At 37.6% G+C, this 19,764-nt stretch overlaps 1 protein-coding gene across 1 annotated transcript in view; it reads right to left on the minus strand.

The window, feature by feature from the left end:
* Nucleotides 1–1,315: 1,315 nt before the first annotated feature.
* The window catches only part of LOC126248441 (leucine-rich repeat and death domain-containing protein 1), a 198,637-nt gene continuing 180,188 nt past the window's right edge, over nucleotides 1,316–19,764 (minus strand). Inside the window, exons 7-8 of the mRNA XM_049949423.1 lie at nucleotides 13,322–13,520; nucleotides 1,316–3,212 (exon numbers count right to left, since the gene is read on the minus strand). Of these exons, the coding sequence (XP_049805380.1) occupies nucleotides 3,079–3,212; nucleotides 13,322–13,520 (333 nt within the window). The 3' untranslated portion in view covers nucleotides 1,316–3,078. The remainder of the gene's footprint in view (nucleotides 3,213–13,321; nucleotides 13,521–19,764) is intronic.

Consider the following 19,764-nt stretch of genomic DNA (forward strand, 5'->3'; position numbering starts at 1 on the left):
GCTCACACAGTGTAGAGTAGCATGGAGAGCTGTGTCAAACCAATCTTTTGACTGAAGACCCCAGAAACTACATTCCTCTACAAGGCCAACAAAATTGATATTGAATTCAAGATCATCTCTCACTTTCCTGCATACAGAGAGAATCATACAACCAAAGTAAAAACTTTTGTAAACTGTTACTATCATAAAAGTGGCATGTAGCAAAAGTGGAGAAAGCCACAGTCATCTGACATTGTTGTGGCATGCCATATGACTCCGTTGTGTTGTGTCAATCTGGTAGGTGCTGCTCAATTAGACTGTGTTTGTTCCATCTGCAGCTGCAAGTGAGATGCAAGCCTTGTGTCATACCATGTGCCCACTTACTTACCACATCACTCTGGTGGACATTTTGCCTTATATGTATAAAGAGTATTACACAACAGCAACTAGAACTTTATAGGTATGCTTATCTCTGTCAGTCTCTATCTGCTGCAGCATGAATCTCTTGAACATGGAGTACATTCCTGATGTAACGTTGCAATTTAAATTTGTTTGTGTAGAAATGTGGATGTATGAATAATTTCTTATATGTACTATCATATTATCTGTATCTGTATGTATGCACTAACTAGTACCACATAAACTGACTCATCTAATACCTGGTGCACAGTCTACTTACGTGGGTAAGTGGCCCAATAAAAATACAATATAATACAACAGAAACTGACTTAGCAATAGATAGCAGCAATTATTTCTTATAAGTGAGGAAGCAGCAATTCTTGTCAACATAGTGGTTTTCCTGTTCAGTTTACTTAATTAATCTTAGCTTCATTAGGCACAAACAGTTTAATAACAGTTTATTATTAATGAAGTTTCCAACAGCTGCTTCTCTCTGTTACTTAATACTTTGATTCATTGCATGGCTCTAAGGGCTCTCCTTAATGATGAGTTCTAGTTGTATGGAGTATAATGAGCAAAAGAATGAATATGTTGAGTTCAACTGAGACAGTTAATACTGAACTAATGCATGTAGGTATGTCTTTACAATTGTTCTTTGGTGAATAAATCAAGCAATATGTGAATATGACTATAGTGTAGCATCAGATAATTCAATTCTGCTAACATATTATTTGTAAACAGTGTCTTAAAAGTCATGCTTTCTTTCTTCTGTCTGCCCATATTCTGCTATAACAAAATATACAGTTCACTGGTTTACAAAATGAATCCCAGAGAGAGAGAGAGAAAGAGAAAAAGAGAGAGATAGTACCAACATTTAGTAACCATTGGTGAATAAATCCATCACTTTCGCTGTCAATAAGTAGTGTACATCATGGTATCCAGTGTTATACTTTATTACTTAAATAACTTAAAATAAAGTACAAAGCTTTTTGTACAAGATAATGTATTACTGACTCCATGTGAAAAAAATCACTTGAATCTGGCTATATATTTATTGTATTTAATTATGTATAAATATTAGGTAAGGAGACCTTTGTTAGGCAGACAATATTAGTCACTACATTCACAAAAAAATATATCATATTTTCACAGTATTGAAGCAGTGTCTTACACACTTTCACACTAAAAGGGAGATTATTAAACTGAGTGGCTAATCTACTTATGTTTTCAAGTTTTCCACGGTGTTCTGTGAAACCCAGAATAAACGAGTGCATTCATATTCCTGATCTGTACCTCTTAAATACTATGTCAATGACTGTTTCTCTTGAGTATGTAAAGGAACAATGTTCTCTTTCCCATTATTCTTACTCTGTTAGAAGATTATCAAAACTTACCATCTAAAAACAAATGATGTATACTGGAGTTTAAGTATAATAAGTATTAAAACATGGTGGGTCACATGGTTCTTCACTGCTACAAAATCATTCTACTTTTGATAATCCCTTGGCAAGAGAGTGGGTATTGTTTTATTTCCATCAGTGTTAATAATTTACTTTAAGAAAGAATAATAATGATGTTTTTCTACTTTCTCAAATTTAGACATACTCTTGATACTTAAGAAAATGTAATTGTGGGAAGCATTTCTTAATGTGTTCAATAATATGTGTTCTCGGTAGCAAAAATTCATTTTCTAGTGCTTCCAGATTCGGCTGTAATTACTAATAACTGAATCAAGCATTTGAAACACACGTTTTCTGGCAGGGTAAGTAAATCACACAAATATCATTCCAATAGAATTATGAAATTATTTTAGCATAAGATTTCTTTTAAGAAAGTGATACTGTTACAAAAAACAAAGACCCCATTCTTGAACAGAAGACCACATGCCAATGTGCTCAACTTGATAACACATTTCAAATCAGTTTTGTTTTATTAATTATAATTGCATTATGAGATATGTGTGTTATAAAGCATGCATGTTGCTTCATTCTGAAACTCACACAATTCTCCAAGTCAGTCTATAACCAAAATTTTAAAGAATTAAAGGCATGTGCACCACAAAATTATTCAGTCTGTTTCATTCATAAAATCATACAGTTTTTGATAATCAGTCCGTCAAAAAGAAAAGCCATTTTCTGTATGAATCCAGTCATTTTCTTCTGTCAAGTCAAAAAGAGAAAGAACATTGTCAGTTTTTAATTACAGCATCTCTGGAGAAATAAAGTTGAGATTCATAGCACCACACAATGTTATTTACACACAACAACTAAAAAATATATTTTTCTTTCTTTATTTTACATTGTACAAAAACAGTAAAACAAAAAACAAAAAAAAAAAAACAAAAAAAAAATAGGAAACGAAATGTGAATCAATGAAATACTTTTCCATAAATATCATAGCACTTTCCAACAACTTTTTGATTGGAAACTTTCACTTGCTGAGCTGATTATTGTTCAAGATCCAGCTGTTACACCACATGATTTGTACTTATATGTATGTGTGGACATTGTTTCTTATCATATGTCAGACATCTACACACAACATTGCTTACAGTCCTTTAGACTCCACAACACACTAGTTCTTTTCACTGCACGTCAGATACCCCATCAGAGTCACTTAACATATTAATCTGTCTATGATGGTATCATGAGTTTCAGAATGAAGGATTGTGACTAAATGTAAAACTCAAATGGCCACTTTTTATTCAATTATGGTTACTGCAACTGTAGTTAAGTTTGTTGTGGTACACTCAAGAACACCATGAATTTTGGCATAATGGGCTTCTATGGCAGCAACAGCCTGCTCCAGCTCTGAACCACATACAATAGGATTCCCTAAAACAAAATTGACATATGAGGAAAAATTCAAGTTGCTCTTATATTTTTAGTTTTTATAGACAAGAGATGTAAGAATAATGTGACATGAAATAGGGAACTTAACAGAGTGACAATTTTAACTTTATCCTTCCATGCTAACAATAATCTTCTCATGTACAAAAATGTGTAAATCTGTTTCTTAAATGCAGAAATTTTCTAAAACATAATACAAAAATTCTTGAATGTAGAAATACATGCACAGCAATTGAAGAGCAAACAAAGTAAGCCTAGTTAAGATATTCATTAAAGCTGACATGCTGATTACTTTCTTATGACATAATACATTATGAAGTTATTTTATGATAATGAAAGCAAGAATGAGACATTAAAATGAGTTCCATCAATTACAACAGTGATATAATGTAAATACTTCTAGATAAAGCTACAGGTGACAAAATAAATGCACCTCATGATTAATTTAGCATTAAAATTACCTCAGTACTTCTTTTAAATGCCTACAGAGAACCACTGTTGATTCTTGCTGTATGAACTACTACATGACTAGGCAGACATTTGAGACAGGATAATTAGAGCAAGACAATGTAAGTTGTAGGGAAAAAAAGGCATATCAAAATGTAATCATATCCTTCTCGTGGATTAATAAAAATGTCTGTAGACATCAGCTCCTTTAATGTAAGGAAAAAGTGCCAATTGTATTGCCTACTAACAACAGGATCCCCATTCAGGATAAAATATTGAAGTAAAAGTCAACACACATTAGAAAATATAAATTTGCATGGAACAAACACATGAATCAGTGAACAAGTAAAATTCATATAAAAATAACATGAACAGAACTATCAACAGGATGAAACAGACTAAATAATGTTCTTCAGTTGTTAGTTAATTGTTAGCATACGAACTTCACATTTCTGCTACTCAAAAAATAAAATTCAGCAAATCTGATCTCTGTCAGTCCTCCCCCAACTCTGCAACCCCTCCCCCCTCCTCTCTCTCTCTCTCTCTCTCTTTCTCTCTCTCTCTCTCTCTCTCTCTCTCTCTCTCTCTCTCTCACACACACACACACACACACACACACACCTTCACCCCTACATCATTTTGGATAGACACACTATTTTTTCAGATGGAGTGATTGTGGTGGAGGTAGTGTCGGATGGGTTGTGTAGAGGGAGAGGGAGGCATGGAGAGGGAGGCAGAAGGCAGGGAGGGAGCCAGTTTGCCGGCTATGAATTTGAGAGGGAGGGGTGGTAAGTACATGGGCTCAAAACATAACACATAATTGTAAGGGCTGGTGGGGAGTGGTGCACACTGAAAGTGGTGCTTACAAATGAACTGGGGTGGATGACGGGACAGCAGAAGGGTGCAGGATCAGTGTTACCTGATGTTGACGTCAGGACAATTATGGGTGCAGTCAACCCTGTCCTTGGCAACAGGTTAACAGTGGCCGTCCATCCTGGTGGACAGCTGGTTGATAGTGATACTGACATAAGAAACTGTGCAGTCTTTGTGGCAGAGTTGGACTGTATATGACATGGCTGCTTTCACAAATGGTCCAGTCTCTGATCAGGTAGGATAACCCTGAGACAGGTCTGGAGTATGAGGTGCTGGGTAGGTGGCTTGCACAGGTCTTGAAACTTGATCTGTCACAGTGATATGATCCCTGTGGCCAGGGGTGGGATTGGAAGCGGCATAGGGATGGACTAGGACATTGTGTAGGTTGGGTAAGTGACAGAATACCACTTTAGGAGGGGTAGGAAGGATCTTGGGTAGGATGTCGCTCATTTCAGAGCAGGATCAGATATAATCAAAGCCCTTGTGAAGGATATTGTACCGTTTTTCCAGTCCAGGGTGATACTGAATGACAAGAGGGGCACTCCCCCCTGGCTGGGGGTGCGTGACAACATGACACACGAAATCTGTTTGTGGACTAAGTTTAGGGCTTATTGTCTGTCCATGAAGGCCTTTGTGGCGCCTTCAGCATACTGGGCAAGGGATTTCTCATAACTGCAGATATGCCAACCACAGATGGCTAGGCTGTATGGGAGGCATTTGTTGGTGTTAAAGGATGACAACTGTTGAAATGCAAGTATTGTTGGTGGTTGGTGGGTTTAATGTGGACAGAGGCGTGGATGGAGCCATCAGAGATGTGGAGATCAATGTTCAGGAAGAGGACACCTTACTTAACCATACATCAAAGCTGCATGCCCTCAGGAAAAATAATGGCAGTAGTTTCCCCTTACTTTCAGCCATTTCAGTAGCAGCACAGCAAGTCCATGTTGGTTGATATTACACAGCCAGATCAGACAATCATCCAGATTTTTGCCTCTGCAACTACTAAACTTCAGGAACCACTTGATTGTCTGGCCTCTGAACAGATAACCCCCAATTGTGCTTGCACCTATGGTACGGCATTCCACCATTACGAGGTGCATGGTTCATGGGGAGAGTGGTGAAGGGGGGGGGGGGGGCATGGGGGCATCAGGCATCAGTGTGTATTGTGTATGTAAATGGTTAAGAGTTACAATTCTCTGTGACGACAGATAGAATGACCAATGACATGCATTAGTGGTATTCACGTTCAGTGTTGTTACCAGACCCATTATGGTATACAAAGGGAACGAACAACATCAGATGTTGACTGATCACTGTGAAAATGATGGAGATGCTGCATACTTGTTTGAGACAGTTTTATAGCATATGATGGAGTTCGAAAAGAGCCTCATTGCTTGTCTCCATTTGGCGGGTTGGTCAAATTATGCAGTACCCAGATATGTGGGGAATTTCTATCTGTCAGTGGCCCAAAAGTGGACTTCATGAGAATGTGAATGTAGGCACTCTCATTGTCAAGGTTCTGATAAAATATGTCTGACCACTAGAAGAGAGGCTTGCCGCATTATGCACTAAGCCCATCATAACCCCTCCAAATCTATGCCTATCATCTGGGAACAAGTTCTGGACACCATGAAACATTTTGTGTCATCCCACACCATTGATCAGAGACTAGCAACAGCTGGACTAGGGAATTAACATCCCAAGCACGGGCTGCCGTCAACACCAAACAGCTGCATTTGGAGTAGTGCTATGACCAGGATGCATGGACTGCTGATGAACAGTGTTGCACTGTGTTCAGTGATGAATCACAGTTCTGCACTACCCAGGATGGCTATGGTTGGTGAGTACAGCCTGGGGAGAGGTCCCATTCTGTAAATGTTTTGAAGGCCAGAGTAGTATAACTCCCAGTGTCATGTTGTGGGAAGCCATCGAGTATGACCTGCTGGTAGTGACTAAGGGAAGTTTGACTGCACACATATACTCTGTCCCATTGCCAGTATCTATTATATCATGGACCATTTACAATAGTTGGGGGCCAGTGTGTGCTGGGAGAGGATACACCAGCTTTATGACACCCTTTCCAACCAAATCAATACGTGCATCCACATCAGCGGTAGTGCTACATCATACAGATAAATGACCTCATACTTCCAAGTTCTTTTTAAATTTGAGTCAAATTCATAATCATTGAAATAATTTTACACACCCTCTCAACACATGTTAAATTTCATTTCTTTCCCTCCTCCCCTTCTAGGAGCACTTCATAATGAGACTGGCAGTGTGTACTTTTGTGTGTACTACATAAAAGTGCTTTCTGTACGTTACTTGTTGATCTACATCTATATACACACTCCACAAGCCACTGTGTGATGCATGACTGAGGGTACCCTGTACCACTACTGGGGTACAGGATATCGTGTGAGAAAAGAGAAAGCTGTAATTAAGTGTAACCAGCACTCTTTTCAGGTCACTTGGGACTTTGTGCTGGGTGACAGATCTTTAATAAATACAAGCTAAGTAAGGGGCCAATGCTGAAGAGTATCCTTTGTAGAACTGAATTGGGATTCCATTCGGACCTGGTGACTTACTTGTTTCAACTCTTTCAGTTGTTTCTCTACACCAGATATGCTTATTACTATGTCCTTCACATGGGAGTCTGTTTGATGGTCAAATGATGGTATGTTTGTACAGTTCTCTTGCAAGAACAATCTCTTAAGCATAAAATTTAAAACTTCTACTGCTATAGCAGACTGGTCAACAAGTGACCATATAGAAGCCTTAGGCCTACTTAACCATTTTACATAGGGCCAGTATTATCTTCAGTTCTCACCTAGACCTTTTGCTGGCTGCTTTGCGCATAGATCTTTTCAAAGATGCTCGAATCTCAACCAAACTTTGCCTGTCATCTTTTGTGCATTCTCTTTTGAACTGATAGTACAACAGCCTTTGCCTCCTCAGCATTTTCTGAATTTCATTGTTAAGCCTTGGTGGGTCTTTTCAATCCTTAATCCACTTACTAGGTACATAGTTCTTGAATCTTGAATCTGTTTAAATTTCGCCCATAATTCCTCTACATCCATCTTATTGAAACTAAGTGATGTCAGTTCACTGTCTAAGTGTGATGTTAACAACTCCTTACGTGCTCTTTCTAGCAGAAATACTCTCCTAGACTTCTTGACTGAGTTATTAACTTTTGTAACCACAGTTGCTATAATGACATCATGATCAGTAATCCCGATCTCTAAACAGACACTGCTGATAAAGTCCAATCCATTTGTAGCTATAAGTCTAAGATATTTCCATTGCATGTGGGCTGCCGAACTAGCTGTTCAAGATGGTTTTCAGAAAAGTGTTGAAAAATACTTTGCAGCACAGTGTGTCTGTACCCCTGAAATGAATCCATAGATGTCCCAGTCTATATTCTTAGGTTACAGTCTCCTCCAACTAGTATTGCATAATCTGGGTGTTTAAGATGCTACAGACCATAGACTTTCTTTGAATGACTCTATAACTGTCACAATGGAATCAGGTGGCTAATAAAAACATCCAACAATTAACTTGATTATATGCAACAGATAACTGCAATCACACTCAACTTTGACCTCAACAGAGACAACGTTTTTGTCAGTTCCAATGAGCACTATCACTCTGATGGCATCTAATCTGTCTTTCTGATATATGTTCAAAGACTCACTAAATATCTCAGAGCTTTCTACTTCAGGTTTCAGCCAGCTCTCAGTCCCAAGAGTAATTTGAGCATGAGAACTTTACTGAGGATCAGTAAATTTGAGAACTTTACAATTTACTGATAAAATTTTGACAGGCAAATTGTCTTTGCTCTGAAAACAGTCTGACTTCCCTTTTCTGGATAATGACTATGAGTGTTCATCAGAATGCCTCAAACTACTGCCTAGCCTAAGTACTCTGCTACCCAAGTAACTACTTCCTTATGTACTACACCCATGACCTATCAAGTGGAGCCTGACAAATCCCCACCCTATAATGCAGGTCTAGCAATCTGCAGTCTAGACTGCCACAGAGTCAATGAGGCCTTTGGTTGAAACCATACACTCGACTCCAAAGCAATGGACCTCAGTCTACTCTGGGAACAATGCTGAAAATTGTAAGCCATGCTAAAATCCTGTGCATGAGGCCAGCAGCTTTCACTACATCCTCCAGCCACCTGTATGAACTGAGGATGGCCTCAGAATCCATGCAACAAATGTCACTGGTTCAGACGTGAGCCACAACATGTAAATGTCTACACCTTGCACACTCAGTAACTGCAGGCAAGGCCACCCACATCTTAGATGAGGTTCCCAGCAGACAAACAGAAAGCAGATTGTCATTATTTCCAGCTCTGAATGCTATCTTTGTAAGGAACTCGATAATGAGCCTAACATTGGAGCTTCCAATAATTAGCAAATCCCTGCTCACTTGTGCCTGCTTGAACTCTGCTGAAGTAATGGCCACATGTTCACTCACAGAGCAAATAGGAAAGGCCAGTCAGTCAGTCTCTACATTGTCCCTCCATCTCGAGTGATGCGAACAGGTTACCACCAACCATTCACTCTGCTGTGAGGGTGAATACACTGCAATGGGTACATTAGGAGACGCCTTACCAGCAGATCCAATGGGTAAAACAAGCAATACCTGGGGTGTCCCATGAACATGCCAAATTCTCCACTGCCACTGCACCCTGAGGTAACAGCCTGAAGGTGGCTGACCATAGCCAAAAGTGCATAAAGCTGTTCACAAACTGCAGCCCACTCCTCTTGCATCTGCACACAGTATTCACACATCCTACCCATCCTAGCACCACTAATTGAGAAGGTAAACTATACAAGCCAACAGAACCTAGATATGCAGCCCACCAGGTTAGCCATGTGGTCTAACACACTGATTTGCAGGCAGGAAGGCATGCCAGTCCCAGGCACGAATCTGCCCGGAGGATTAGTGTCAAGGTCCAGTGTGCCGGCCAGTCTGTGGATGGTTTTTAAGGCGGTTTTCCATCTGCCTCGGCGAATGCAGGCTGGTTCCCCCTATTCCGCCTCAGTTACACTATGTCGGTGATTGCTGCGCAAACACTTTCTCCACGTATGCGTACACCATAATTATTCTGCTATGCAAACATTGGGGCTACACTCGTCTGGTGTGAGACTTTCCCGGGGGCAGTCCACTGGGGGGCCAAACCGCACAATAACCCTGGGTTCGGCATGGGGCGGTGGTGGGGTGAGTGGACTGCTGTAGCCTGTTGTGGGTTTGTGAGCCACTGAGGGCTACAATGGGGACGAAGCATCTCCATCATTTCTAGGTCCCCAGTTCCGTACAATACAATACAATACAATAGATATGCAACTTGCTACCCTCCTGATGTGTCACTAATGGATGCTGATACATCAATGAGATGTGTGGCTGGCTGTTCAGAAGAAATGAAAATAGCACTACAGACTGCCAGAATGTACACTTATAGTTACAAAACATGAGATTACACCTCTCAAATAGAAAAATGTGCATAAAATTTAAGAACAACGCTAGTAGTAAAATACAGGAAAAGCTGAATATGCAACTTGCTGCTCTGAAGATGTAAACAGGCGACAGATGAGGGCTTGACTGACTGGCTTACTAAATGAACAGACACTTGGCTTCAAAACAAAACAAGTGAGTAACCACTGCACTACAGACTGAATGAATTTAGACTTATAAAATATGAGATTAAACCTCCTAGACAGAAAATGATTTTACTCTCCTAACTGATATTCCATTTCAGTATATAAGTTTTGCTAATGAATTGTAGCATGAAGACATCCAACATGTCTTTGCTGTGGGTACATACTATGAAGGCATCAATAAAATTGCAGTATCTTTTATTGGCTGTTTGAGGTCACCATACGTCAAACATTTTTTCACACAAATCGGCAACTGTTAGACTATGGCCAGGAGCAGGGGACTATAAGTGGGTACCAATGATATCAATGAGCTTTGGAAAATCACAGCCTAGAAATAATGATCGAAGAGCTAATGGAGTTGCAGTGTGTTTCACAGCAGAAAGTTGTGGAGAGGAATTCATCAGAGGAGGAGGAGTCACTAACAGCAAAGCAGCAGTCTTCTGCAACAACAAGAGAAATGATGAAAGCTTGGGAATCAGTTACATTGTACACTGAAAATCATCACCCCAATAAAGCAGTGGCTTTGTGCACTGCAAATTTATTTGATAATAATGCTGTGTCATATATTTGTCAAGTGTTGAAGCATCGGCTGAAACAAATGACTACAGATAGCTTCCTAGTAATAAAGAATAAGTTATGTCTCATGAATATTACAGCACATAATACTGTATGTATAATTTTCTTTGAATAAATGGTATGAATAAGATAAAACTTTTAGTAACTTTTCTGCATGGAACACATTATCGTATTTTATATTAATTTATATGAGATGAGTTGTTTTGCTTAACAAGTGTTTCAAACTGTGAGTAAGATTTTGGAATGAATTATGCTTGCTTTGTAGGGTTCCACTGTATAAAATTCCTTTTAATTGGAGATAAGTAACAATATTTTGAATAAAGAAACTAACTGTTAATATCTGTTTAGCTGATCACAAAAAGAGTTGTTACATTGGAAAAACTGATAAGTCAATCACAGCATTAATATGCTTTACAGTTTACAGGTCATGAAATAATGAAAATCAGCATTTTAGCCAACACATCACATGACAGCCAACAGAATGCCCTCTTGTAAAGTAACTGTGTCCTGTTATTTGTTCCTCCAGAATAACATGACTTTGCTGAACTACCAAATTTAAGTGTAACAATTCAAAGACATGATTATAACACAAGAATGAGTACTACTCTACTGTTAACACAAAACATACTAGCAAAAACAAACAGTACTCATACCTACATCTCAATAAAAAAAGTAGCAAACTGTGTGAACATGTCACAAGCATGCCAATCAGATTATTTAAGGAAAAACTGCACAGCTTCTTGTTAGCAAACCCTTTCATTCTTTAGAAGAATTTTTACAAATGCCAAATACAACAATTTAAATAATGTAAATATGTATTTTGTAATACTAATAAGTAAATGGACTGATGAAGTCTACTGCACGCATAAATGCTGAATGACTAATAAACAATCTGTATCTGAATCTGTGAACTGGTCATCCTGCACCAGACTGTACTAGAGAAACAAAATGTACCTTTTTTGCTGTTGAACCATGCACATGTCCCTATGACCATTATAGGTTATTTTATTTAGAGCAAAGAGATTAGGTGGACAAGTTCTGACCTGACCATCACTACATTCGGAATTGTTGTTGTTGTGGTCTTCTGTCCAGAGACTGGTTTGATGCAGCTCTCCATGCTATTCTATCCTGTGCAAGCTTCTTCATTTCCCAGTACCTACTGCAACCTACATCCTTCTGAATCTGATTAGTGTATTCATCTTTGGTCTCCCTCTACGATTTTTACCCTCCACGCTGCCCTCCAATACTAAATTGGTGATCTCTTGATGCCTCAGAATATGCCCTACCAACCAATCCCTTCTTCTAGTCAAGTGGTGCCACAAATTTCTCTTCTCTCCAATTCTGTTCAATACCTCCTCATTAGTTATGTGATCTACCCATCTAATCTTCAGCATTCTTCTGTAGCACCACATTTCAGAAGCTTCTACTCTCTTCTTGTCTAAACTATTTATCATCCACGTTTCCCTTCCATACATGGCTACACTCCATACAAATACTTTCAGAAATGACTTCCCGACACTTAAATCTATACTCGATGTCAACAAATTTCTCTTCTTCAGAAACACTTTCCTTGACATTGCCAGTCTACATTTTATATTCTCTCTACTTCAACCATCATCAGTTATTTTGCTCCCCAAATAGCAAAACTCATTTACTACTGTAAGCGTCTCATTTCCTAATCTAATTCCCACAGCATCACCCAATTTAATTCAACTACATTCCATTATCCTCGTTTTGCTTTTGTTGATGTTCATCTTATGTCCTCCTTTCAAGACACCGTCCATTCCGTTCAGCTGCTCTTCCAGGTTCTTTGCTCTCTCTGACAGAATTACAACGTCATTGGCAAACCTCAAAGTTTTTATTTCTTCTCCATGCATTTTAATTCTTACTCCAAATTTTTCTTTCAGAATAAAGAATTTATTTATATGAGATTGTTTGCTTCAGATTATCATTTCTGACATCTCCAAGAATACTCACCTTTCCTTCTAGGAGTCCACACAGGTAGAGACAATCCGAAATGATAAGTGGCCAAATTAATAAATTTTAATAAGCTTGGTATGGTACTAGATATTGTTTCTTATGATGTGTTGATGACTGCCTTCTTAGTAAAATATTATATGCAGAGTCAAAGTTTGGGAAATATGAAGCAAATCATGAAGGAGAGGATATCATCATGTCAAAGATTGGTGAACTCTACACTTTTTTAAAGGTAAAACAAAGAGATGTGTGTTTAATGCTTTTATGAACTAAGGGTGAAAAAATGTAAACATATTGTGTAAATTGTCATCAATATGAATCAAATGATGATTTGCATGAATCAAATGATGATTTGCAGTAGACAATCTAAAATCAATAAATTTGCCTTGTTACCTGATACACATGTATAATGGAGCATGTATTGTTTTCTCTCTCTCTCTCTCTCTCTCTTAGACACACACACACACACACACACACACACACACACAAAGACAGACATACAGACACACACATACAAAATCTTGTATATATAATTAAAAGTTTTCTTCTTACCATCAACATATATCCTAAGGGTGTCATAAACACCAAACCTTCGACACCTAGTGTGTGCTATAAGATCCTGGCCGACAGTTTGTATCTGGTTGTGTGATAAATCAGCCCAACACAGAACTGGAAGTCCATGGAAGTCTTTTTCTAGGGCCGTTAGCAAGTTATTTGAAACATATAGAAACTCCAAAGCTGGAAGAACAGTCTGAAATAATAGGAATTTGCATTTGATAAAATATTAGAAATAATGCATGATCTTTACAATCACAATGATGATAAACATCACATCTATAATTTTTACAATAGAAACTATCATATATGACAAAAATAGTTGAAATGTTTCAAGCTGAGAGTTGAGAAAGTGTAAATGACTTTTTTTCCCCATGACATCATCATGAGACCATGGCAGATGAACACTCAGGATATTTATTGACTATTCATAAATGAATTAGTCATGTAACTTTGTTTTAGGTCTTCAGTCCAAGGACTGGTTCCTTACAGCTTTCACTGTTAGTCTACCCTATGCTTGCACCTTCATCTCCGCGTAGCTACTACGACCTATATCCATTTGAAACTGCTTTGCATACTCAAGCTTTGATCCTCCTTGATGGAAAAGACAACACAACACATATTTTAAGCTTTCAGACAAAGTCCTTCTTCCATAGTAGAACACTCACACACAGTCACGCATCTCACATACACACAAAGTGTCCACGGGCAATGGTCATATGTGAGAGAGCTGTGAGGATGCGTGTATTTTATCCACCCTGGAAACAGGGCTTTGTCCAAAAACTTAAAGTATTTGTAGTGTTCCATTTCACTGTGCTGACTGTGATTCAATGCCTTCACTATGTGGTGAGGAGCAAACTGTCCTTCCCAAATTGTTGTTATTCCATCATGAGATTTCCATTCTTTAATACCCCTTTACAATTTTTATTTCCCATAGTTTTCTTAGGTTTCTTTAATGTATGTATATAGCAATCCACTGCACTGACCGTGCAGCTACCAAGGTGCACTTTTCCTAGTTACCAAAGTAACAATTCCTTGAGGCCTCAAAATGTGCCCTTTCAATTGATCTCTTTCTTTTAATCAGATGGTGCCATTAATTTCTTTTCTCCCCAATGCTATTCAGTACCTCTCCAATCTACCCATCCAGTCTTCAGTGTACTTTGAAATCTTCTGTTCATTTTTGTCTGCACTGCTTATCATCCACATTCCACTTCCATATAAGGCTACACTCCGTAACTCCATACTTTCAGAAAAGACTAAACATATATTAGATATAAAAACATATCTCTTTTTCAGAAATTCTTTTCTTGCTATTGCAAGTCTGCATTTTATGTCTTTTCTACTTTGACTATCATTAGGTATTTTTCTGCCCAAATAGCTAAACTCATCTACTACTTTTAGGACTGACTGTATGAACATCTGACTGAAAGTCAATTTTAAACTTAGTTCAGAAATAGAACCCAGTTCGAGAATCCATGTCGTATAACATTAAACTTGCATCAACTGAACAAGGTTCAGTGTTGAGCTAAGTGAAACTGATTTTTCATAAAGAGTGTGATAATTTAAGCAAGAATATAAAAAAATATTAAGTCTCTATCCTCCAATAAAATAAATCATCTACTTTAAAAAATGTAATGAGAAACAGGAGTCAGAAAGGAAACCAGAGATAAGAGCTTAGTGAAGCAACTCAGAAAAAAATGGTCCAAAATTTTATGGTGTTCCATCAGAATGTGTAGCCCTGTGCAATAAGTTAATAGAATAGGGAATAATGCTTTCAAATGAGTTAAATGATGCTTCTGTACTGTGTCTGAATGAGCCCTGGTTAAGAGAGGATGCATTACAAACAGTGAACATAACAATTATGAAATTACAGCCTCCACTTATAGAAAGCAATTCCTGTGGGGTGAAACTGTGTCTTTGTCAAAAAAGGAATGGCTTGTAAACAGGATTTTGAAATATCAGCTACAGATTTACCATCACTCAAAACAATTGTAGTACACATTTACAGATCTCCTGATGGAGATATAAGAAATTTTCTGAAGTGCGTGGAAAAATCATCATTGGTGATTTCAGTATAGACTTTAGCAAACCCCATAAATTAGAACAGAACTACTGAAAAACTTTATAGATACAATTAAATATAGAAGATCTGTTCACAACATTACATTAATCAATTTTTAATCATTAACATGGCTAATTTTTTCATACACATTAACCATTCATGTTTGAGATAGCATAAAAGTTAAGTAAAACAAATAAGTTGTGGTAATATTTTCATTTGCATTTTGACACAGTGCACAGAGACAGTCTTATATAATTGTTTTCATTACCACATAATTAAGTAGAGTTTATACCTTGTTTATATTTTCAGAAGGTGGTGTAAATTTTAATTTTTTTGGTTCAACAAATTTACACACATAGTTTGTTGACATATACAGCTGTGTATAGACCAGATTTTTGTAAACATGCTCTCCTATTTCTTAGTAATTTCATTAAATTACTCTTTTCAATTATTTATCATGTGTGAAAAATGACATATTTACCATACAACTGTTAGTTTTAGGGTGTGCTGTGATGAATACTGTCATTTTATCCATTAGGATGATTGGAATTTTGTGGGAACTGGAAAGGTAAATGAGGTCCTCAACAGTTTTGCAGAATTTGAAATAGAGGTAGGAAGACAGCAGAACAGGAAGGGGAAATTTCTGCCCTTTAGGTTGAATTAAATAAGACTAGGAAGATCTGGACAGGTTAAGGAGACAGAAGGGTAAAGAGTGATATCAGATGTGGCAACAGGTAACAGAAGGAACAGTCATTGATTATGGTTTAATTTCACTTTTGCCATCATTCTCAAAAATTTTAGAAAACGTAATATACAAGCTATTTCTTAACTATCTGATTGCAAATAATAATACTATTATAAAACCAAAGGTTTAGATTTATAAATGGTTTCAATATTGAGACAGCTATTTACACTCACTGCAAAAATATACTTAATTTGTTATACAATAAATTACAGGCTATTGATATCGTATGTGATGTTTGAGTGTTTAAGTAATAATATCCTTTTAAGTAAATTAGAACACTGTGGCGTAATGAAAATACTACAAAATTGTTCAAATTGTATCTCTTTGACAGGAAATAAAGGATTTAAATTGTATAAAAAGTCCACTATTAAACTATAAATTATCATCCAACTGGAAACTAATTTCCTGTAACATAAAACAAGTTTCCATCTTACTACCTGAACTTTTCTTCTGCATAAATGACTGATTTTTTCATCACTAACATTACCAGTTTGTTTTGTTTTCAGTTGATACAAACATTGCAGTAAATAACAAATAAAGTACAGTTTAAGAAAAATACTGTCAATGGCATTATCATGCCCATTAATGAATGGCTCCTCGGCAATTCTTTGTCACAAAAATTTGAGAAGGTGCACTATATGCAGTTCAGGACCTGTAAAGGATTTCATCCATATACTTGTCTGAAATATGATGGCTAGTAGACAGAAAAGACTGATGGTGTTAAATTCTTGGGATTAAATCTTGATGATAAATTCAACTGGGAGGAGCACACCACAGAAATGCTGAAGAGCCTAAATAAATCTTCATTTGCAATGCAGACTGATATAAAAATTTAAAAACCTCACACACTTTGCCTACTTTCATTTGATAGTGACATAAAGGGTCATCTTTTGGAGTACTTTATTAAATCAAGCTAAAATTTTCCAATTCAAAAGGTGTGTAATATGGTCAAACAATGGAAACGCCAGGTAGGAATATCAATATATGTGAGTGTCGTTTAATTGTGCCTATGACATGTGTTTTTTATGGTATGTAATATGAATTATTTGTTGTATTAACTCAAGAATATCCTGCAGAAGCCTGATCAAAGAATTAGGGCTTTCAAATATATTTATTTATTAACCATGAAAAATATATCTATTTTTCAAACCTAAAATTCAATTCATGGAATCAATATGAAATAAGACTGATCTTCAGAGAAATTTAATACAAATCATATGCTGTCCATTTGACCAAAATGACCATATAACAGCTTGAACACAAAAAAATGTATGTGATTCCTACGAAACAGACAGTCAACATATCATGCTTGACAATAAAAGTGAAGCACACAAATGGGGAACAGGAAATGAAATAAAATTTCATGGGTTGAGAGGATAAGTGATGTTATTTCACTAATCACAATATCTGTCAAAATTACAAAGAACTTGCCAATATTGGTAAGACATTGCACCCTCTCTGGCGTAGATGCATGCACTGTTTCAGTTAGGAAGCATGTCATAAAGCTGTTATATTCTCCCCTGAAACAAGCTGCATCACACCTGTTGTAGCTGGTCCTTGATGTCCTGAATACTGGAACTGAGGTGGAGTTGACATCCAAGATGGTCCCACACATGTTCTACCAGTGACAGACCTGGGGAACTTCCTGGCCATAGGAGGACCTCACCTTCATGCAGATGATTCATAGAGACATGTGCCCTGTGTGTACAAGCATTGTCCTACTGAAAAATGGTACGATGATACTGTCACATGAGAGGTAACACATGAGCACACAAGATGTCCATGATGTGCTGTTGTGCTTTTATAGTTCCCTCAATCATTAGCAGCCATAACCTGAAGTCATACTCGATAGTTTCTCACACCATGATGACAGGAGTAACATGGCTGTGCCCTTCCAAAGCTCTGGATGAATGGAACCTCCACCATACTCACTGATGCTGGTCATCTGAGATCCAATATAGTGCACAAATGTGATTCTTCACTGGGCACAATCTACATCCACATCTACACACTGCACAGCAGAGGGTATGTCCCAATGTACCAGTTATTAGGGTTTCTTCCTATTCTATTTATGTATGGAGCACAGGAAGAATGATTGTTTGAATGCCTCAGCATATGCAGTAACTATTCTAATCTTATCCTTGTGACCCCTGTGTGAGCAATATGTCATTGAAACTTTGTTAATAGACTTTTTTGGGATAGTTTACATCTATCTCCAAGAGTCTTCCAGTTCAATTCCTTCAGTATCTCTTTGACACTCTCCCATGGATCAAAAAAACCTGTGACCATTAGTGCTGTGCTTCTCTGTATATGTTCAGTATGCCCTGTTAGTCCTGTTTGGTAGGGGTTCCACACACCTGAGCAATATTCCAGAACCAGTCGCACACGTGATTTGAAATCTTATCAAGATATTATTGAATATTTATGCAACTGCTTTCAGATAGTACTTCATTATAAGTAACTGCATCACCTGCAAGGTCGGAACAGCAGGGGTCCAAATACACTTCCCTGGGGCACCCTTCCAGTAACTTATACATCTGATGATGACTCTCTATCCAAAAAAAAAAAAACATGCTGCGTCCTCCTACCAAAAAGTCTTCAGTCCATTCACAAATTTCATTTCATACCCCATATGATCATACTTTTGATAATAAACATAGGTGTGGAACTGAATCAATTGCTTTTCAGGAATCAAGAAATACTGCTCCTACCTAACTTCCTTCATACAAAGTTTTCAGTATGTCATGTGAGAAAAGTGTAAGTTAGGTTTCACACAATCAATGTTTTCAGAATCCCTGCTAGGTGCCTAGAGGAGGTCATTCTGTTACAGATACCTCATTATGTTTGAGCTCAGAATATGTTCTAAGATTCTACAACAAATCAATGTCAAGGATATTGGACAGTAGTTTTGTGGATCACTTCTGTTACCCTTCTTGTAGACAGGTGTGACCTGTGCTTTTTTTAAGAACTGCACATGGTTTTTTGTTCAAGGAATCTATGATAGATTATAGTCAGAAGAGGGGCTAACTCAGCTGTAAATTCAATATAGACTCTGACAGGGATTCCATCAGGCCCTGGACCTCTGTTCAGTTTTAACAATTTCAGCTGTTTCTCAATACCCCTGACACCAATACTTATTTCATTCATCTTATCAGTAGTATGAGGATTAAACTGGAACAATTCTCCGGGGTTTTACTTTGTAAAGGAACATTTGCAAATGGAGTTAAGCATTTCAGCCTTTGCTTTGCTACCTTCAGTTTCAATTTCAGTTTCTGTCTCATTCTCTATGCTCTGTTTTATACCTATTATGCAGTAATCTCTGTTTCTTTAGAAATTTCTTTACAGTGACTGTATACTATGGAGGCTCCCTCCCATCATGAGCTGTTCTACTGTGTACTTACCTATCCAATGCATGGTCAACTATGCTTTTAAACTTGAGCCATATTTCCTCTATGTGCTCCTGCCCTGTGCTGAAAGTCTCAAGTTCCTCACTGTGATATGACACTAGTGATTTTTTTATCTAGTCTTCTGAAATGTATATCTTTCTGTTTGTTTTAGTTGTCCTTTGTACTCTGGTAATCACTGTTGCCACAACTATGTCATGGTCACTGATAGCGGTTTTGACGTGGACAT

This window comes from Schistocerca nitens, chromosome 1, assembly GCF_023898315.1.
Source record: "Schistocerca nitens isolate TAMUIC-IGC-003100 chromosome 1, iqSchNite1.1, whole genome shotgun sequence".
NCBI classification, from domain to species: domain Eukaryota; kingdom Metazoa; phylum Arthropoda; class Insecta; order Orthoptera; family Acrididae; genus Schistocerca; species Schistocerca nitens.